Source organism: Sinocyclocheilus grahami, unplaced genomic scaffold, assembly GCF_001515645.1.
Source record: "Sinocyclocheilus grahami isolate Dianchi unplaced genomic scaffold, SAMN03320097.WGS_v1.1 scaffold577.1, whole genome shotgun sequence".
NCBI lineage: Eukaryota > Metazoa > Chordata > Actinopteri > Cypriniformes > Cyprinidae > Sinocyclocheilus > Sinocyclocheilus grahami.
This window is the reverse complement of record NW_015505756.1, coordinates 663298-685265: the sequence shown is the minus strand read 5'-3', so window position 1 is coordinate 685265 and position 21968 is coordinate 663298. Positions and strand designations below refer to the sequence as shown.

At 44.8% G+C, this 21968-nt stretch overlaps 2 protein-coding genes and 1 long non-coding RNA gene across 3 annotated transcripts in view; all 3 read right to left on the bottom strand.

The window, feature by feature from the left end:
* The window catches only part of LOC107556730 (putative ATP-dependent RNA helicase an3), a 9112-nt gene extending 3563 nt beyond the window's left edge, over nt 1–5549 (bottom strand). The window contains exons 1-9 of the mRNA XM_016239918.1: nt 5207–5549; nt 4522–4570; nt 4383–4430; nt 2179–2373; nt 1947–2079; nt 1731–1838; nt 1338–1437; nt 1119–1254; nt 745–842 (exon numbers count right to left, since the gene is read on the bottom strand). Coding sequence (XP_016095404.1) covers nt 745–842; nt 1119–1254; nt 1338–1437; nt 1731–1838; nt 1947–2079; nt 2179–2373; nt 4383–4430; nt 4522–4570; nt 5207–5251 — 912 coding nt within the window. The 5' untranslated portion in view covers nt 5252–5549. The remainder of the gene's footprint in view (nt 1–744; nt 843–1118; nt 1255–1337; nt 1438–1730; nt 1839–1946; nt 2080–2178; nt 2374–4382; nt 4431–4521; nt 4571–5206) is intronic.
* Nucleotides 5550–7183: 1634 nt separating this feature from the next.
* Nucleotides 7184–9540, bottom strand: LOC107556746 (uncharacterized). Its single transcript, XR_001605314.1, has 2 exons — nt 9449–9540; nt 7184–9084 (listed from the first exon to the last, which is right to left on the bottom strand). It is a non-coding gene; the product is annotated as an uncharacterized lncRNA (long non-coding RNA).
* Nucleotides 9541–10851: 1311 nt separating this feature from the next.
* Nucleotides 10852–21968, bottom strand: part of LOC107556729 (probable ubiquitin carboxyl-terminal hydrolase FAF-X) — a 19679-nt gene continuing 8562 nt past the window's right edge. Inside the window, exons 16-33 of the mRNA XM_016239917.1 lie at nt 20951–21293; nt 19626–19721; nt 19332–19543; nt 18250–18490; nt 18012–18161; nt 17151–17271; nt 16936–17066; nt 16524–16802; nt 16319–16444; nt 16093–16230; nt 15851–16017; nt 14858–15158; nt 14588–14778; nt 13430–13603; nt 12471–12612; nt 11649–12396; nt 11415–11538; nt 10852–11188 (exon numbers count right to left, since the gene is read on the bottom strand). Coding sequence (XP_016095403.1) covers nt 10852–11188; nt 11415–11538; nt 11649–12396; nt 12471–12612; nt 13430–13603; nt 14588–14778; nt 14858–15158; nt 15851–16017; nt 16093–16230; nt 16319–16444; nt 16524–16802; nt 16936–17066; nt 17151–17271; nt 18012–18161; nt 18250–18490; nt 19332–19543; nt 19626–19721; nt 20951–21293 — 4021 coding nt within the window. The remainder of the gene's footprint in view (nt 11189–11414; nt 11539–11648; nt 12397–12470; nt 12613–13429; nt 13604–14587; nt 14779–14857; nt 15159–15850; nt 16018–16092; nt 16231–16318; nt 16445–16523; nt 16803–16935; nt 17067–17150; nt 17272–18011; nt 18162–18249; nt 18491–19331; nt 19544–19625; nt 19722–20950; nt 21294–21968) is intronic.

The following is a 21968-nucleotide window of genomic DNA, read 5'->3' as shown; positions in this document are numbered from 1 at the left end:
TTATTTTTTCTTTCTTCCTCCTCCCCATTACACAGCCTATACTACGGTTGCAGCCATTAAAATAATTAAGTTTTGTTTTTAATATCAACGTGATTATATTTAATTTTGTTTCTTTAAGAGTTTAGAAAACTTAAATTCAAGCTTTATTTTTTTTTTTTAAAGTGACAACCAAGCAGCCAACAGCGAGTTTACCACATTTGATCAATTTAGCCTTCTCAAATCAACACTCGACTTACCTAGAATAAAATCCATTCCGAAAACTGTAAAGGGTCTAATTTGGTGTACACGACAACGAAGCGTTGTGCTTTTGTAAAATAAAGAAAACGGGATGCGTTTTCTGCCGTCTCAGTAAACTGAAGTGTCACAGGAAAAAAAATTAACCGAAACTCAGCGTAGAGGCCTCACCACTTTCATTACACATGAGAAACATACCTATAGGAAGCTTGAAATGTCTACTTTAAATGAAAATTCAATTAGAAACAAAACCGCATCATTATGTAAACCGTATTAAATGGTGACTTTCGCTCTAATGGCAGAGTCAGCTGCAAAGATGAAGCCATCTCCGCAGTAAAAAACACTTAATATCTCACTAAAATATAAAAATAGGAGAAGTCCAAAACTGGCTCGATGCCCGGCCCGCGTGTGAGCTATGACATGAAATTGGCCCGAAGCCTGGCCCTAGGGGCGTAAACAAGTTGTGCCCCTCAGTTCTTTATTGGCAAACTAACACGCAGGAGGTGCTACCTGTGCACTGTTCTTCACCGCCTGCAGCGCCTCTCCCGGTCCTTCAGTGTATATCTGGCTCAGGACCGGCAGCAGGAAGGCTGCAGTCTTACCAGAACCTAGTTACAGTCACAAAGACAAGGTCAATCAAGCATTTACCATACACGCGCACATAGGGACGAAGAAAAGAAGTGATCAACCATGCGGACATCTCACCTGTCTGTGCGCACGCCATCAGGTCCCTCTTAGTCTTGATGATGGGAATAGCACAGCAGGAAGGCTGCAGTCTTACCAGAACCTAGTTACAGTCACAAAGACAAGGTCAATCAAGCATTTACCATACACGCGCACATAGGGACGAAGAAAAGAAGTGATCAACCATGCGGACATCTCACCCGTCTGTGCGCACGCCATCAGGTCCCTCTTAGTCTTGATGATGGGAATAGCGTGCTTCTGGACAGGAGTGGGCCGTGTGTAGCGGGTCAGGGCTATATTTCCCATAATGATCTCTCCCATATCTACATCATGGAACTGTATTACAAAAACACAAAGACGGTGATAAAAAAAAACCAAATAATTTGCAATTAAACTCGGATCATGATCAGGTGACTCACACTCTCAATATGTGGTGGACAGTTCTGGCCTGTGGCTTCAACAGGAATGTCATCATATTTCTCAAAGTTAATCCCTGTGTTGCTTCCAGAGAAGAGCTCACTGCAGGAAAACGGGAACAAGTGTCAGGCTAAACTCCGTACGGTTAAAAAAACCGTACGCAAACGCCAAGTTAACTCAATGCTCACATTTACAAGATTATATGAACGACCATGTCGTAACTACTTCAATCTGATGCTCTTCACTGCAGAATTTTAAAAGCACTCATATCTTTGAGTAAAACACTGCTACAACTACTTCACACATCATAGCTAGTTTTTGTTCAGGGACAGGGGAAGTAGGAACACCTTCACAGGAACTTGGAAGCAGCATTTTGTCAAAACAGCAACACTCACTGTTCCACACGCTCATTGGGAGGCAACGGTTTGGACCAGTCTTCATCGTCTCTGGAGTCCTCCCCCCATCGGCTGTTCCCACCGCCGCCAAAACCTCCACGCTCATACCTGCCAAACAACACTGCTTCAGCCAAACCCAGGACTTACAGAGACTTCCATCACAAGTTATTTGATAAAGAGACAAAGCAGCAACTAAAGAAAGCATGCAAGCCTCACCGCCCCCTGGATGAAGACCCGCGGTCATTGAAGAAAGATGATTTGCCCCGGTCAGAGCGGCCGCCAAAGCTGTTGTAGGCAGTGTCTTTTGGGGCATTCCAGCCACTGGCATCTTTGTTTTCATAACCAAATCCTAATAAAGAGAGAACGATTCACATCAAAAAGCAGCAGTGCAAGTCGTGTAGTCAAACAGCAACGCAAGCGTTCTCAGACGTATGGTGACGACACCTGCCTGCGCTCTGCATTGGCTGGATGGGGTTGTAGGAGCCGCTGGTGTTACCTCTGAAGCCTCCTCTTCCTCCGCGGTCGTTGCGCATGGAGCCGCGGCCACCGAAACTGTTGCCCCCATTCATGCGGTTGTCTCGGCCATCATGGCAGCCGTTCACGAAGCCATTGCTGCGTCCGTTATCCCATCCTCCGGGAGAATCTGTGAGAGAGCGAGAGGACGGGGTTATTAAACACACGTGTGCTAGAAACGTTACATGGAGCGGAGCATTCTGGGGCCGGATGGACAAAAGCAAAGCAGTTAGTCAAGTAAGGCATGGACTTCTCGGCACTAGTTAGGTAGTCTGCAACCAGTCCTCGACTTGACCGACTACATTGAAATTGCTTGCAAAATGCTGAAAATTCAAGTAAATGCAGACATGGGAGCATGCACTCTAAATATTTCCCCCCTTATCTGAGTGGGGTCTTTGCAAATGAGGCTTTGAAGAGCACTTTTGTTCAATCTGGCATTGGAAAGAAATGTGGCTGAAATAAGCCGTTACGATTCCACGTGTGTGCTGAGAATTAATCGTGGAATCATGCATATTTGAGGATTTCCCCTCAAAGTCTCTTTAGCTAAAGGCTGTCAATAGAAACTTACAGCTCCTTCCTGGTGCCACCGAGTAACCGCTCTGTCTAGCAGAGGAATAAGCTCCTGCTAAAAGAACAAACGTATAGTCAGGAGGGTGCTGGGCCAAACCGCCTCGTCACAAGGATAAGACTAAAGGTCCCGGAGCATCTCAAACCTATAGTGCTGAGAGTCTCGGCCAATACGGTTCAGACAAGCTTGCTGTAAGTGGTTTTTGTGCATGCCAGCATATCGATCACTTGTCAATGGAGAAAAGATGGAGGGGGGATAAAATGATCCAGAAACGCCGGTGGAAAAGCACTCGATTTTGGGTCAGGATGAGTACTGAACAACATGCACGTGTAAAGTGTTCGAGACAGACGCGCACTGGCATCTAGACCGAAGCGAACGATAGACTAGACGTCCTGCAGACAAGCTGCGCCACAAACACGGTTTACACGCAACCAAGTAATCCGATCGACGGCTCGATCGGACTGAAAAGCCTTCGTGTAAACGCCTCAATCGATCCGAATGAAAGTTAGATCGGATTGAAAGCTGTGGTTTATTCCTTTTCTAGTACGATCGAGAGTGCATGTAAACACTCGATCAGATTGAAAACCGAAACTGGAAGGACTGCGCATGTGCAATGATGCAGATATAGTGTTAATGACGCGCGGAACGAGCTGTTCTTCCTGCTGAATAAATGAGTGTCCCGTCATTATAAACTCTCTTCACTCAGCGTCTGTGAAGTGGAGCAGGACGACGTCCCATCAGTCCCCGTTTCAGATTCTCAGCCACAGACGACAGACGTTTTTACTGCCTGATAAATATAAGCAGCACGGCACAGCGGTGCCAAATTATGACCAGAAATAGATCAATATTAGCTAATTCTGCCGTTTAAAATAAATAAAGAAACCGTGTAGGAGAATGGTTATTGTGCACTAACCACAGCAAACTGTATGTGAGCAGTGTTGAGTCGCTGGGGGATATTTGTAGCAATAGCCAACAATACATTGTATGGGTCACAATTATACATTTCTCTTTTATGCCAAAAATCATTAGGATATTAAGTAAAGATCATGTTCCATGAAGATATTTTGTACATTTCCTACCGTAAATATATCAAAACTTAATGTTTGATTAGTAATATGCATTGCTAAGAACTTCATTTGAACAACTTTAAAGATGATTTTCTCAATATTTAGATGTTTTTGCACCCTCAGATTCCAGATTTTCAAATAGTTGTATCTCAGCCAAATATTGTCCTATCCTAACAAACCATACATCAATGGAAAGATTATTTATTCAGCTTTCAGATGATGAATGCATCTCAATTTCGAAAAACTGACCCTAATGACTGGTTTTGTGCTCCAGGGACACATCTGTGCAGTGTGCGCAGGTCAAAGCTTCTGACATCTAAACGCACACATCAACCAGATCACTTTATTCAGCGTTCATGTAAAGATTCAATCAGAATGCATTCAGTCCGACTGAAACATTAGTGGTGCAAGTAAACCCAGCCAGCGTGGCTCTAAATCAGACATCACACCCGGCGCTGGAGCTCAAGGGTTAACACAGACAAGACAAGAAGAAAAGTGTAGTACCATTTTTGGAAGCTTCTTTGTTCCTTAAATGAGGTGGAATGTAACGCCCTGCAGAAGACAGACTCAGTTAGCACGAGACACAACTCTCCTTCATCCGGAGCAGAACTGAAGGCAGAAGAAGAGCGAGACAGATACTCACTTCCAGGGACTCCTTGAACATCTGCGGAGCTCAAGTCTAGAGCAGCGAGCTGAAAGAGAAGAGACCTCGTTAGAGCTGATGTGAGGAGCACAGAAACCCCTGTAAGAGCTGGTCTGGGGTCAGTGCGGACGCAGAGATCACAAACTTCACTCCAGCCTTCGGTGTTTCACGATATAACCGACCTTAACCCACGATATCACTCAAACCGTCCAGGCTGGTTTAGGCGATTATAAACAACGCCACGCGTCACTAAAGTAACGTCACCTCGCACTTCAGCACGCGAACTAAACTCAAGACTTACTCGCTGCGCGCGCAGTTACAGGAAGTTAACGCTCTTGGAAGATTCGGTACGTTACATCGCGATGTTCGCGGGATCATCCGACGTACAAAACTAAATAAAGCCGGCTTCTAAGAGAAGTAGCGACAGCAGATACACAATATAAGCGCGAACGCAGTGGAAAAGAGCTGGTCAGACAAAAGGCCAGAAGAAGCTCAGTTACAGGCCAGACACGCGCCAGCTGCTCGATGTCGACGCGGACACTCATACCGTTACACCGGATCTCTGCGTCCAGACTCGACCCCCGGAACCCCGTGGACGCAGCCGCGCGACAAACAGACGCGCCGCGGCTCCGCCATCAGCCGCTCGTCGACAGCAGCGCCTCCATCTTAACCCCGCGCAGCTCACCTGCTGGTCCAGCCCGTGCACACCGTCGCCGGACACATGACTCATCGCTGTGGGCTGCAGAAGGCGGATCTCTCGCGCAGACGGGTTTCTTTGTTCGCCGGTGTGTCGCTCGCGCTCCGCTGCCTGTGAGTCCCGTCGACGCCGGCCGCTGGAACCTGAAACTTTGAACAAAGGAGAGAAACACGGAAACGCAAACGTCGCTTTAAAAGGAAACGTCGGGGTTTTAATAATCTTCAGAGCGTCTGAATTAGACTCCGCGTCGACGATACTCGGAACTCGAGCTGCGCGTCTTTCTCAAGCTGAGGCTGAAATAAGAGCGCAGCGGAAGCCGCGTCATTTTATTGGACGACAGAATCACCGCGTGACGCTCTTCACGCGAGACTTCGAGGAGCGAGCGTTCAGTCTATGGCAGCGACGCCACAGCTGTGGAAGGCTAAAGGGGCCAAAAACACGTGAATTGCAACACGTTAAATAAGCGTATTTCACGCTTAACGCTTGAAAGCTAATTTAAGTTTGAGCACTGTTAAAGCTAGAATGCCCACTAATGTGTTTATTTACAAAAAGGCATGAGTGGAGAAAAACGAGGCTATTTTATTTTTTATCTAATTATTCATAAAACTGCAAAAAAATTCAATATGTAATTTCTATAGGCTATACACAAAGTACAAAATAAAAAGGCTGAATAAGCTGATCTATGGCATGTTAAATGGTGGTAGTCTAGTCTATGAATGGTACACCCCTCTTAGCGCACAGAAATGGTTTGACCCAAGTCTTCAGCAGCCAGTGACGCTAGCCTTGTCCAAATACCCACACTTGTGGTCTTTGCACTTGACCACTTGACTACTTATATGATGTATTTCCTGTATTTGGCCCAAGTGTTCAAGTGAGCATGAAGACCACGAGTGTGTGTCGAACTCTTCATCACCTGATGGGACACACTTGTAGTGTTGTAAAAATGCAAGCGTTTACACAGCTTTATTTTAATTTTAAATACTTTGCATTTTAAAATCAACTTCTAAATGTCTGTTCAGTCGTCCCTATAACATGACAATTTTAATTTGTGGTGCTTCTAATTAAGTGATAAAAAGCAGTTGCAAATGTTGTACAAAATAAATATCACCACTACTCATCTTTGCACCAATAAAACGTAAAAACAGTGTATGTATGTATTATATGTAATAGCTTATTATTATATTGATATTTAACTTGCATTGGAAAGGTTTCCGTGACCTCTCGCGAGATCTCGGCAAAAAGTCTCACGATTTATTTCCAGAACGTGATGCATGATGGGATACACTAAGCCTCGAATAGTGCTTCGGAGCGGTATTCGAGATAGTGTGGATTTAGTGTGCGTTAAGGGCACTGCGCTCTGGCGTTTTTAAGACCTGGGACAGTCTTGCGCACTTACGTCCTGTCGCGCGCACGCGCTCTCAAGTGACCGCAAGTGTGGGTATTTGGACAAGTGGACTGACCCGTTCAAACTGATTTTTAACACTTCATATACGTGTTGAATACAATAAAATTCACGTGTTTTTGGCCCTTTTGGCCTTCCATACACCTGGGGCTGTTTACACCTGCGGATGAGGCCTAGTTGAGCTGACATTCGTCGGTCATTTAACACTGCTGCAGTTCATCTCCTCACAGATCACCTGCAAGTGTAGTTCATTTGTTCTACAAGCGCAAACACATTTTCTGAATCATAATTTTGAGCTACAGGATGCAAACAGTACAGCAGTGAGTGAAATGTGTATCAGTCTCTGCAGAACAGACCTGAGTGTCTGAAGATCATAACCGCTTCAAAAGAAAGAGTCAAGCTGTTCAGTCATTGCACAGAACACGTCCTTAGTGATGAACCCTTTGCAATGTGATGCTGTTACTCTGGTCAAAAACAAGGATGTGCTGCATTCAAGTGTTTAAACCATGAGCACTGAATCAGATGTTTTGAGCAGATGTAGGTCAGTTTATCAGACAGACACGTAATTCAAATACCATTTATTTTTTACCTTTAAAGTATAATTTTACAGTGTGCTGGGTTTGTACAGTGCTCGAAGGCCGAGGAATATTATCCATGCACGTTTCACTAAAAGAGCTTTAGAATTCAAACAAAATTAAACCTGAAAGAGCAAAAACAAAGCAGAAGGCAAATGTCACTCTAATGAGCATTTACAAAAATGGAGCTTGTGAGATTCTCTCGGTCACAGAAGAAGTATTCTTAACAGATGGCCTGAGAGAAGGTCGACCTGTAGTGCTAGTTAAGATGGTTTACCCCACTCACTACCCACTCGATCCGTCAAGATCTAGTTCAGGGCCGTTCAGTCTTTGTCAGGATGTCTGCAGATGTTTCAGGATAACCTTCTGCTGAATAAAATCTATCAGCACACAATGATTTAACGAGCGTGTTTCTGCGTGCATTAGGTATTTACAAAATGTACCTTCTTGTAGAAACCATCGGAAAGCTAATAAAAAGTAAAACTTGCATTTAAATGTGTAATTTGTTGTTTCCAGTGGCGCAGTGCTTCTGTTATTATACGTCTGTGCAGGGAAAGAAAGACTTCAAGTGAAAACTTCACATGGCTAAAGCAGCTCCAGAATCCAACCGCACACCGTAAACTACGCTCGGCAAAAACAGGGCTCACAGAACTCTGTAGAGTGAATATCCTCTTAAAAATTACAACACTAGGACAAGGCCTTTTCATTCAAACGCTCAAACTCTTTCTTCTCAAATTCAACAAAATAACCTCCATCAAAGAAAACGGCAAAATAGAATAGGGTGGGCTCCCACTTCCTTCGCTGGCATTTTGGTATTCAGACAAAAGAGCCACACTTTATAAATCCAGCAGAGTTGATGAATCCCGGAGCACGATGACCTTCCTGCAAATCTCCCCGGATACAGAGCAGTGTAGCCGTGGCTGCATTTTCATTGGACAGGGACGGAGGAAGTGGGAGGAGCCAAGAGGCAGACTCAGAACTAGGGCAACTGAAATTTGATTAAATGGTGGCAAAACAAGATGAGTTATTACACTTTCCAGCCCACTGACAATACAAATGAAACATGGACTCGAGTGCCAGAGAGACTTTAGTCTGTGGAGTAAATCTGCAGCCACCAGCTGCTAATGAGGTTGAAGTGGATGGACGAGAAAGTGGTGTTAAAGACCCTAACAGAAGATCACAGCACACTCCTAACAGGCCGAAGGCGCCCTGATGAATGAAGAAAAGCAAAACAAATAAGAAGCGCCGAAAGATTTCAATGCTTTCTAAATCAGTAGAGTGACGCCGAGTTGCTCCAGAAACCCCACGGAGAGTCATGAGCATGTAATGTTTGTGTGCCTCGGTGCTGACGCAGCAAACTCATCCTCACACACGAGCAACACCCGGCGACGACGAAGCCTCGGGTTTCCCTTCATTCGGCTGCTGTGGTATTTTTAGATGAAGATGATGGAACTGGAGGGGGTCTAAAGGTCTAGATATTTGCACACTATATACACCATCACCATTCCTGAACGCTCACGCTACAGTGACAGATCACTCCAAGAGCTGTACCCACGCAGCTCGTCTGCAGACAGTGTGGACACTCACGTCGCTCCAGGTTCATCATCAGACAGATCTAGTGTGGAGAAGAGAGACGTCAGTGCTGCAGGAGTTGGGTGGCATAGAGTACGTTACGAGACTGCTGTTTGTAAGGCCTGGTCTCGGTCCTGGAGACGAGCGGATGCGGTCTCGAGGCAAGGTGTGGGCGACTGCTACTCTGTAGTCTGGACTGGAGGGACCTCGTCGGTTCCCTCCCAGCTTTCTTGAGGCCTCTGCGGGGCTTGCTGCGGGTTATTCATGTGCTGGGCGGCCGGGCCGGTGTAGGGCTGCCCGTGAGGCTGGTTATTAGGCTGCAGAGAGAGGGAACACAACACGAGTGAGATCTATGAGAGTGGCTGGTAATGATTTAATAATAAGTTAAGATCATGAGACTCGTGGCAGTCATTACAACATGCTTCAAATTGGTTTGAACTGATGTGGCATTAAACCACAATCTGGCAGAACAGTCATCGGGTTTGCAGAGAGCAAGAGTGTGAAAGAGGAGGAAAGAGCAGCAGGAAATACGTCTACGTTCCTTTTCTCTTCTAATATTACACACCTACAAGAAACGGTGCAAGACATTCTGTGCTGTGCACATGGCACAGTGTTTGATATAAGCACAGCTAGTTGTCAGCCGTCTAACTCGTGTAAAAAGGACTAGCGTGTGGACGTCACCTGCTGATACTGCGTTCCTGGAGAATGAGGATAGAGCGCAGTGTCCTCCGGTGGCGACGAGTCGTGTTCATCGGGTGCTTCCTGATCATCTGGCTCCTGAACAATCAAACAAACAAACATGTGTTGATCTAGTAGAGCGAAATGTATGAACAGATAACAATGCAAGTTGCTGTGGATAAAAGTGTCTGATCAGCCAGTTGCATTAATGTAGATGTTAGCATTTTAGCTATCAATTGTCAATTTCTCAGCATATTAGCAACTAAACTCTTGGCCTAATGCTTATTAAAAATCTTATTGTATTACCTATTATTCAAGAAATAGACCAACTCCTCCAAATTCTATATTGATTAGGCAAAGAAACAGACTCGATTGATTGCCCCCTATAATGATGTCATACTTGGGAAAGTCCCGCCCATTTGTGATGCTCTCCGGCCTATTAGCATAGGCCCCGCCCTGAGTGAGAAGCAGCCGTCCACCATTACTGTTTTCTTGCTGTAGCTGCTGTCAGTGCCAAAGAGGCATTACAAGTGTCGTGTGTTGGGATGCACCAACGAACACAGGAGTCTCCATAGACCGCCGAGGACACGGTGGTTACATTTCATTTTCGAAGGAAATGTCCCGGAAAAAAAAGGGAAAGTCCTATATGTTTGTGCTAATCATTTTACGCCGGACTGCCTCACAAACGAGGGTCAGTTCAGCGCTGGAGTTGTGCAAAGACTGCTTCTGAAAGAGGGATCGATACCAACGCTTCGTGCGCGAACATCAGCTCCAGACAACGTGAGCAACACGCGTCATATTTTGTTTTTTCCAAAAGAGCTTCTTTGCTCTCTGTAAGGCTAATGTTGCTAAAGCTACCATTGTCTCTGCCTGTTTTCACTGATGCTGCCTTCACGTGCTACCAGAATGATCGTAAATAGGAATGTGGTAGTTAAAAATTGCATATGAAAGCAATGTGAAGTCGACTGCTTGAATTTGTCGAGCTCATAATGTGATAGCACATGAAGGCACCATGAGACCAGCTATGGGGTTATTTTTATCGCGCCGTGCTCCCCGTCTGTGTAATTCATAAACGCGCATTTACTGCACAGTACAATCAGATTGCGTGAGATTGTCCTGTTTTGCCGGAGCATGAGCTCTTGAAGCTCCGCCCACTTCTGAAAAGGGCCAGCTCATTTGCATTTAAAGGGACAAACACAAAAACGGCGCGTTTTGGCTCATACTCTAAAAGTGCCAATTTCAACAAGCTATAAAAAATTCTCTGTGGGGTATTTTGAGCTAAAACTTCACATACACACTCTGGGGACATCAGAGACTTATTTTACATCTTGTAAAAAGGGGCATAATAGGTCACCTTTAAAAGGCCAGTAACTCCATTTCCCCTGCAAGCAGTGCCCTAAATGCTTTCAGTCTAAAATTATGACAAGCACAATGAGGATCAGCCGAATTACTGGTTGAGGAATATGGGACACCGTCAGATCTTTGAGGTTAATACTGCAGTTATTTCTCTCCCTCACCTGTGTGGACGAGCCGGGCGAGGTGACCGGAGCAGGGCAGGGTCCGTCCTGCAGGGAAAAGTGTGCGATGAACACGATGAGCTTGGCAAAAGCTCCGCGCACCTCCGCACTCGGACACTCCAGCAAGAACTCCGAGAAGCGCGTGGGGAAGGCAAAGAGGACGCTGTGTGCAAACCAGCTGCGGACGTTCTTGCTGTGACGCAACAGAATGCACAAAGCATCATACCTGAAAGAAAAACAAGTCCAGTCTATGATGAGGAGAGGAGTCAATCAACACAAATGTGCCAGTTTAATGTTGGTTGAGAAAATGACCAATGTGAGCTGGAATAAGTCAAAGGGTGGCAACTTCAGTCATTTAGTAATTCCCTTACTTTACTATTATTCTAAAATGAGTAGATATGTCCACACTTTCATCAGTGCATCAGAAGCAGAGACACACAGTAAACGCTCACCAGTCACTAGCAGGGCCTCGGACGACTTTCTTTGTGTGGAATCCGGTGCTAAACAGAAATCTAGCTGCAAGCTGTATACTAATCATCGCTATTTCTTCAGCTTCTGGTAAAAGATGATCTTGACCTAGAAAGACCAGAAAAGAGGTGAATCTTAACAAAACACCAACAGAAGGTGTTTACGGATTGCTGGACCGTCCGGCGACAGATTTAATGCATCTTGAAAACACCACTCACCTGGAGGAGGGTTCAGGTAGACGCTGTTGCAGGTCAGCAGTTTCTTAACGAACTGAAAGTACTCGAGGCTGTACTGCATGCGGCTGTGCATGAACTGCACGTTCTGTTTGCGAACGCTGGCCTCGATGGCCAAGGGCATTTTAGGCTGGTTCGTCCGGGGCGTGAGCGTCAGCTCGGAGATGTACTTCAGCAGCTCTCCGTCGCCCCCTGCTGCGTCCATGCGCTCGTAGAACAGAATGTAGGCATTCCACCAGCGCTTCTGCCGCCGGTACGACATGCGCTTCATCATGTGGTCGAACACCTCGCCCATGTACTCTCCACCGAAGCACTGGTTCTTCATCTCCTCGTCATCGTCCATCTTACACTCCGTCACGTCGCCGTCGTCAAACTTGTACCAGCGGTCCTTCTGTCCGTCGCTGCCATTACAGTGCCGCTGCATGATATAAGAGTAGTAGTGTCCGCCGCTGGCCTGCCCCGAGTGCACCAGCACACCCACGAGCCGATAGCGGGAGCTGCTGTTCGGATCAGAGTTCTCAGCGATGACCTGGCTCTCCGGCGGAACCTCGTCACCCTCCAGCTTCGCCACGCCTGCCACCGTGTAGGGCTCCATGTCCAGCTCACGAGGGAACTCGAAGTAATCGTTGAACTTAATCGCACACTCGCGCTCCCAGTCGTAATCGAAGCGCTTCAGCTGGATGGCTAACACCGGCGGGAGCTTCTTTATAAGGAGACGCTTCACCGTGTCCACCTGACGGCAAACCAGAGCAAAGCTCACCAGTCTGCACAACTTCAATCAGACCGGATTTAGGGAACACGTCTCACCTTTTTGTTGCACTTCTCACAGTGGTACGCATTGGCTCCTTCGAGGAGATCCCCCTTGACGTACTGTTCTAAAGAGTCAAGGAGGTTTTGGTGGTTCCTGATGTCTACATTCAGTGTTGTGAAGGACTCCTCACACTCATACCTATGAAGACACACACAACACACGTATACAGATTAGGGTTGTGACGGTGATTACATTTTCCCACTAGTTATTCAATGTGTGACAACACCGGTAATACCGGTCTCACTGGGGTTTGTTGGGGTTTTCCTCGCTTTCCTTCGCTTTTGTGCATTTTACTTTCACTTTTAAGTTAGCAGCAATTCAGCATCAATTTCTTGAATGGACAACAACAAAACAGTACAACGACCAACTCACTTATATTAAACAGAGCTTTTATTAACAGAATGAATATAAATACACCATGCTATAGGCCTAATATAAAATAACCTACACCAAGTTTAAATAAAAAACTGAAAATCAGCAAACACTGTGGGACCAAATAGATAAGAAACATAGAATGTTTATTAGCAAAACGAATAAGAAAGTTGGAGGCACGGCATACACCTAGATGTAAAAAAAATAAAAAATAAACTGCAAAAGTCAACAGGCTTTTCAAAATCAAAAATATCTCCAAACAGGTTCCTTTTCATTTCGTTTCGTAACTAAATCTCCCGCAACGGTCTGGTCTGTCTCTCCTCACATGAGGAATGAAATCTGACTCCTGCTTCTGATCTGTGATGCGACTGTTGCTCGGCACCCTGCGTTCAGTTTTTCATTGTAGTGTCTGTTCTTTAACTGAACTAAATCATTTTATTACAATAAAAAAAATCAAGACGACGGTGCTGCGGTGAGCAAGTGACGTAACCGGTGTTGCGGCTTAACACCGTTTATCGCAGCAAGACTAATACAGATGGAACAAATCAACATCCTCAGAATGATTGACACGTCTTTGTCTTACCTGTGAGGACAACCCTGACAGATCTTCTGGTCTGCAAACGAGCCGCCCAAGATCCTGCTGAGCATGCTGGGGTGGCCGAGGGCTTTCAGCGCTTCATCCAGACTGTCCACCAGGGAATTGAAGAACTCCAGCGCGTCGTGCTGCTCTCTCAGATTCACCGGCTCCCCCCATAACCTGCGGGAACGTTTCACACGCAGTCGTCTTACTTCACATGGATTAAAAGTGCACGGTGTCACTTCTGAGCCACTAGCATCACCAGACAGAATGACAAAAATAAACTAGATAAAAAAAGGTCAAGACAAACTTTAGGTTGGCTTGAGAAAGCCTAGCCTGAAAGTTTAAAGCAGTTGTAAAAGCCTGAAGTTTGAAAATTTAGATAGATTAGATAGATGTTGATAACATGATTCTAGCATGACTAGCATGTTGCAAGCATGATAGCAAGTTACAACCTGAATGCACTGTAAGTTGCTTTGGATAAAAGCGTCTGCTAAATGCATGAATAATTATTAATTAATATTAATATTTACATAAATTAAATTAAACAGTCAAACGCGCCCATGTTTACACAGAAAAAACAATGGAAAAACAGCGCAATCCAATAAAATCCTGTATTGAACTACTACTAAAGCTGATGTTGATTATTTTTTACAGAACTTTTATAGTTAATAATAATCTACTGCTGTTTTACCTTCAGTCATTCTGAATTACCTTGACTTCTGAGAATTATTATTTTTTTTTTTTTAAAGCATTTTCCTCGTATTATTTCTGAACACATAATATGTATAAGACAAGTTTGTACAAGATGTAGTTGTAGTTCATGCATCTTTTCTGCAAAAAGATATTTAACATTTACAATGTGTGTGTTGCATTCGGAAAATACATTTCTACTAGAGGATTATAAAAAATAAAAAATAAAGTTTCTTGAATAATGTTGTAGCTACATTTTCAAGTAGACTAGTTAAAAATGTAGATTTTTTGCCATATCGCCCAGCCCTTATGTCAAGTGCTTCAAACAACTCTCGAAAACATCAGTGTTTTCTGGATATTAAGCTTGGAAACGAAAAAGGATTTAAACTTCCCCACGAATTATACACAAAATCTGATTCGCTGTGGCTGATGTACACACAGTGCTCCACATGCATTCACGGCTGACTGTACCTGAACTGTTTCCAGAAGCCTCTGGGCACGTAGTACTGCAGACGGGACGCGGCGAGGTGACCGAAGATGACCTGCAGACGCCGCAGCACTCCGATGTTGTACTCCTGACGGTCCTCGGCCTTATTGAGAGAGGGCTTGTCATCAAACTGCTGATGATAACTGAACACATCATCCCTGGGGTCCACATTACTCTGCAGCACAATGATGCACATTCAGACGCATTCGAACTGACTTCAGTACGCTCGAGTAACACGGCTGTGCACTTTTTACCTCGTTGTCCTGCTTTTCGTCTCCGGATGTGTCGTCGTCGTCGATGTCGCTGCCGGTGCCTTCGATGGCCAGGATGGCGTTGCGGATGGGCGGGATCATGTAAAGCTGCTGGATCACGGAGTTCATGTAGCACGTGGCTCCTGCGTTCTTCAGACCCACGAAGCCTTTGGTCGGCCGCGGCCCCACCGGAGGCAGATACTCCCACTCTGTAAGCGCCTCGCAACCTGAGACCAGATGCAGGAGTTTAAAACGCCTCTTGTTCATGAAACAGGAGCAGAATGCACTTCTATAAAAGTTGCATTTGATTCAATTTATAAAGGATGTTTTTCAGATGCTTTGTTAATGAGGCTCATTGATGCACTAAAAGCAAACAGGCCTATAAACAAGCAATATAAAACCATCTGGTTCCATTAGGATCAAACCACAGGTCTGTGTTTAATACGCAGGCAAAGCCCTTCACGTCAGCTGGTTTATCTGAAATGCAGTCGAGCACAAGTGCAGGTAAACGCTCTTCATTAGTGCACAAATAATCCAATGATCCGTCACTTCTGATGTTTGGGATTTTAATGTGTACTAACTAAATTTCAATCACTTTAGACTTTTAACCAGGTGTCTATCAGCGCATCTTAAGACAAGAATTTCTGCCTTTGTTCTCTTTCTCTGCTGCATCCCTAACATTAACTGATCATGTGAAACTAGTAAACTCTTATTTGTGCTTGGTATCGGCACAAGGGCACCTGGAAGGGTTGTTCGAAACTGTTCATATGGAGCAAAATCCACCTACAGGAAGTACATCACTAATACAGCAGAGCTTCAGATGATAGCTAAAACACATACACTTACACTAAATACCTTCAGCGGTGCATTTCTGCAGCTCACTGGTCTATTAGGCGTCCACTGTAAATACATTTACTGTAAAGGCGTTTTATATTAAATTTCTAAACTGAGTGGAGAGCATCTCAACAGAAGTGCACTGCTCCTGTAAGTACATACTTGCTCTGGCAGTGCAGCAGCAGGTCGATGATGAAGGTCTGCCAGGCTTTCTCTTTGCTGAGCGTGTCGAGGGCCGTAGGGAGCACAGCGAAACACAAGGTCATGACCTCCAGTGCCTCACAGCACACCTGCTCGTCTTCAGCGTCCGGCTCGTTACCCGCATTAGTCTGCAGAACGACAGATGCACGCTTAAACGAGGGATAAAAACACTGGTGGCGAGCGCTGATGAACCATGAACATGCCTTCTCGTAGATCTGGCTGATCTCTTCGTTCGAGCTGAAGACCAGATGCACCATCCCACAACCGGAAGCCCAGACGATCTTCTGCACGGCGCGGATCACACAGATATCCGGGATGTACTTTGAGGCCTGGAAGAAGTTCTGCACAATGAAGGAAAGCAACAAAGACATGAAGATCAGAGTGAAGTAGGCTTCACACTACGACTGTAAAGCAGTAAAGATCAGGAACCTCGTCGGAGATCTGCTGGGCCAGCCGGAGGGACACGTTGCGCAGCATGCACTCGGAGGCGGGATTGGGAATGCTCTGGAGAGCGTTCTGCAGCACCAGAGCCTGTTCATGGGTCGCCTGATTTATCTGGAAGACAAACACAAAGTCACATCACCGTGAGGAAAACAATCAAGTCTCAAGTCCTAACGTGAGAAGAGTGGCGCACTGGTGACGCGGGGTTGGTTCCCTCCACCAGCGGCTGGCAGGCCTCCGCCACGGCCTTCACGTGTCCGAACCCGATGGCAGTGAGCAGGAGCTTGCTGATCTTCAGGGCGTTCAGGTAGGCGCCGCGTCTCGTCTCCATGTCCGCACTGGGAAGGAAGTTGTTCCTGGTGAGCATGCCCAGAACCAGAGGCAGACCGCCGCTCTTCAGGAAGTTGTATTGGAAGTCACTGGCGTCGTCTCCCAGCGTTCCACTGGCTGGCATCAGCAGCGCATACACCACCTGACACCACACAAACCAAAGATTTCTGAGCTGATTTGCTGTCAAGTTCAACAGCTACTGCGATGATTACAATTGCAGGTGCAGAAGCGTGACGGAGCACACGAACGATGGTTTTACAGCAGTATGAAGATACCTCGGTGAGGTAGAGCACTTGTGAAGCGGACGGGCCAAAGAAGCGTGAATCCAGAGTGGGACTCAGACTGTTCTCTCCCAGCTTAGCGTGATCCAAACAGATCGCTCGCAGGTTCTCCACTGTAGTGTTATCTGTGAACACAAGCAGCACATTTCAGTGACCCTCACAGCCAGACCGCATGCTACAGAGCAAGTCATCACGATGTTTGCGGCGACCTGGAGGCATGAGCTTCATGAGCACTCGAGCTCCGTCTCGCAGTAACGGCATGCTCAGGGTGCAGCCCAGATCAGCGATCTGCCACAAGAAGGAGATGTAGCGCAGATGCAGCGACATGATCTGAGGAGAGAAGAAAAACAGTCACCTCAACAAGACGTGCTGACAGACTATTCTGTGCGTCAGACCAGAAATTTAAATCCTGGCCGATACCAATAAATGACTGATATTCCACAGGATTTTGTTAAAATCAATGCCAAATAAAACACTAATAACTAATATCAATTGTTTTACATGTACAATATGAGTTAAAAAATCTCAAAATTAAAATAAAGATCTAACAGTGTATTAAAAGATTTATAGGTTTATGAACTCGAAGCTTTCAGTGAGGCAACCTACAGAGGAACTGTGCACATACAATAAAATATCCCACATTATACTGATTAAATCATCTCTAATAACTCGGGTTGGGTATCGAACACCGATTCCAATTCCAGAATCAGATACTTAAGGTCAGGAATCGGATACTTTTTGTAAAATTAATTTCGATTCCGCCCATCGATTCCTGTGTGCGCATCTTTTCTTTTTTTCCATCTGCGAGGACCTGATTCTGCTCTATTCTAAGCGCTCCAGTGTTTGGCTACACTTGCGATCAGCAAGTAACTGCTAGGTATAATATTTGTGCTAAGCTAACATGCAAGAGAGGTGTCACCATTAACATGACAAAGCACTTAAACAGATCGTTAAAGATCGCGAACACGATTCAAACATCAACGTGATCTTTCACGTGACGATTAATTTTATAAGATGCATGGCTCATTCAGACCTGAGGTTATCATATGAAGCACAAGCATGGCTCTCACCACTCCTGGCAGGCAGCTCTCCACCTCGGGGTTCGGCCCGTCGCTGTACTGGTTTGTGTGGTTCCCGGGCGAGCCGGTGGACGAGTCGGACGAGCTGTCGGGGCTGGAGGGCATGTTGTTGCTGACCTGCGTGAGCTTCGCTGTGATGAGCTACAGGAAGAGAACGTCCAGTCTTTTAGTAGCTCATCTCTGGACAAATATAGATATACACACACACACAGACATTTGTAAAGCTCACAGTTTTATCTTTGAGGTTGAGCTGTCCAATCAGCCGGCGGTCCTCAGCGGGGTCCACGATCTCTCCTCCGATGAACAGCTCTACTTTAGTGTGTGTGCTGTTGGCTTTGATGCGAGAGAGGATGCAGCGGCGGACCGAGCCGATGGTGTCGTTGGTGTGGGACCAGATGTCCAAGTCCTCCACCTGACGGCCCTGATTGGGAAACCTCACCACCAGAGTGATGTGCTTCCCACGGAACGCCCTGGAGCGCAGACACAGACAACACCAGAGAGCAGTTCAGACCTTTGTTTGGCTTCCTACTGCATGTGTTCATTTGACAGACTTTCAAGTATAAATTCACCTCATTTATTTTCTAAATGCACGTTATAGATCATATGTGAGCCTGGAGCACAAAAGCAGTCTTTTGTAGCAATAGCCAAAAATACATTGTATGGGTCACAATTATACATTTCTCTTTTATGCCAAAAATCATTAGGATATTAAGTAAAGATCATGTTCCATGAAGATATTTTGTAAATATCCTACCGTAAATATATCAAAACTTAATGTTTGATTAGTAATATGCATTGCTAAGAACTTCATTTGGACAACTTTAAAGATGATTTTCTCAATATTTAGATTTTTTTGCACCCTCAGATTCCAGATTTTCAAATAGTTGTATCTCAGCCAAATATTGTCCTCTCCTAACAAACCATACATCAATTGAAAGCTTATTTATTCATCTTTCAGATGATGCATTAATCTCAATTTAGAAAAATTTACCCTTATGACTGGTTTATGGTGAAGAATTCATCAGTGCATGTTTCATTTTTAAAAAACGTTTTGATCTTGTTTAATTAAAACATAATAACTGGATCTTCCAGTGGATCATTCCGTTCTCATAAACCCCGCCCCTGCAAACTCACGCTCTGATAATCTGTAACATTCAGATGCGTCACAATACAGAACAAAAGATCTGCCTCTACTTCCGTCTCAACTTCTAACTCTTCACGCTGACTCCACTGCATCAGAAAGCTGTGCCCCGGGAATCGATCCCACGGCCAGCAGAACCACAGAAGGTCTGGTATAAGTGCAGCAGGCACCTGGACATGGGCAGGATGGTCCTCTCCTCATGGTAGTCGCTGTCACACTCGGTGATGTACTCTCGGAGCACCGTCAGAACCCGCACCATGCGTATGGCCTCCTGTCTGGCGCAGTTAATGCTGTCCTTATCTCCGTCCAGCACACACAGCGTGTCGTACGAAGCCTTGAGCCGGTCGAAGCACGACTGGATGAAGTCCTCATGGATCTCGACCTGTAAACGGCGACAGCACCGGATCAGACGTGATTTAACGGCGTGTTAGCGGCTGGCGGTCGGGCGAGGAACACCAGCTCACCTGATTCACCTGTAGCTTTGGTCCGAGGTTGGTGTATATTTCCTTCAGCAGGTCTATCGCTCGAGTGGCGATGTCATCACTGCCTTGAATCACGAGCTGTGGAGAAGAACCCAGATGAATTTACTGAATAACATGATCTTGATGTGCAGCGTTCACATTGCGGCTAAATACGGTGTCACTGTGAATTCAGTTATTCACAACCAGACTCTACAAACCAGCTAATGACTGAAAACCAGGTAGTGGCAGACAGCCGCTTTAGTGGATTTAAGGCTGGGCGATATTTTATTAATTCATTTGAATGTACTTAAATCACAGTTTTAAATTAAAATACGAGAAAACATTACAATTAGACACGTTGATAATACGCCAATATGCCAGTGATGACTGTTAGGAGATAAAAATGTGACTTGTGCTGGCAAAATTAATCACAAGGAGCAAATGTTCAAAAATGAGTTATTTTTTTTTTTGAGACTGATGCATGATTTGTTGGAATCGGAGGAATAATGACTGAGCCACACGTTTGAAGTCGATAGAGTCAATTCTGAGAAAAATAGAGTTAAAGTTTTCTGAAGGTTCCAAAGCACCTGCAACGTTGCATCTTTTCCTCCAATTTTTTCACAATATAGCTATTTTTTATTTTATCTTTATTATAAATAAGAACAGATGCAAAAAGCAAAACAGCTGAACATATAATGCATTAACTTTTTCACTTTACATAAACAAAAGCATTCAAGTAAGAAAAACTAATAATCAAATGTAAAAATCCCTTTAGTCTGTTCATTACAGATAAGTTCATTATTAAAACTACAAAAGCAGTTCAATCAAGAGCAGATTAGATTAACATTAATGAGACAGACGGCCTATATATTAAGTCCTACTGTATGCACGGATCTAATATAATGTTACACATCAGATGTTTTCCCCAACAGTTCCACAAACGTTCACTTAAGACATAACCGATTATGTCTGCGTGAATACTTAAATACTGTAATTCTGTGTATATTTATTGGGATCTTCGGATGACAGTCAGCGCGAGAAATCAAGCAAACGTACAAATAAAGGTAACTAAACATCTAAAAATATTATTTGGAGCATAGGGATCGCTAGACGAGACCTTAATGAACTCATTTTTGTGAAAACCTCAAAAATAGACATTTTTCTTTTTTTTTTTTGCCTGTAGCTCAAAATCAGACCATGCACATTCCGACTCATTTTGCCAGCACGGGTCACAAATGATCCGAGTGCATGACGCTCACGTGGACACTGGCAGCTCGTCTGAACTGAAAAGACGCACACACACACTTTAATTAATTCAGAGGTGTTACCCTCCAGAGGTAGTCGAGCCCGATCAGCTCCAGGTCGTCCATCATGTACGCCCTGCGTTTGGCCACCAGCTTGCCCTCTCTGCAGTTCACAGCTTTGAAGAAGCGCTCGAAGCACTTCATGCCGTTCTCCGTGAGTAGCGTGGGGTCCAGCTGCAGCACGTTGCTCTCAAAAAAGTCCTTGTTGATGTCGGGGTCCAGATCCGGCTCGTCACCCATGAGCTTGGAGTACCACTTAAAGCAGGCCTCGCGGTCGCACAGAAACACGGCGTTCTCCGCCAGACACTTCCAGATCTGCTTGGCCTGCGGAGCGCAAAGCCACAGCTGCCCATCCTTCAGCAGAAACCTGAACACGGGTTACAAACTCCTTAACATTCTTAACATAACTCTCCTTAATATTCTGCATTCAACTCCTCAAAAACTCCACGTTAAACACTGATATACAGTCAAACCAAAAATCATTCAGACGCCAGATATCATTTGATATTTTTTTTACTAGTGGGTGCAGGACACTATAGTTCATTTATCAAGCATGTGATCAGCTAGAGACAAAAGAAGGAAAACCTGACCACGCCCACAAGCCACGCCCCATCACTTATTATTAAAATATATATATTTTACCACATTAAAAGATATATCTTATATGTGAGCCTGCAGCACAGAAGCAGTGTTGAGTCGCTGGGGGATATTTGTAGCAATAGCCAACAATACATTGTATGGGTCACAATTATACATTTCTCTTTTATGCCAAAAATCATTAGGATATTAAGTAAAGATCATGTTCCATGAAGATATTTTGTAAATCTCCTACCGTAAATATATCAAAACTTAATGTTTGATTAGTAATATGCATTGCTAAGAACTTCATTTGAACAACTTTAAAGATGATTTTCTCAATATTTAGATTTTTTTGCACCCTCAGATTCCAGATTTTCAAATAGTTGTATCTCAGCCAAATATTGTCCTATCCTAACAAACCATACATCAATGGAAAGATTATTTATTCAGCTTTCAGATGATG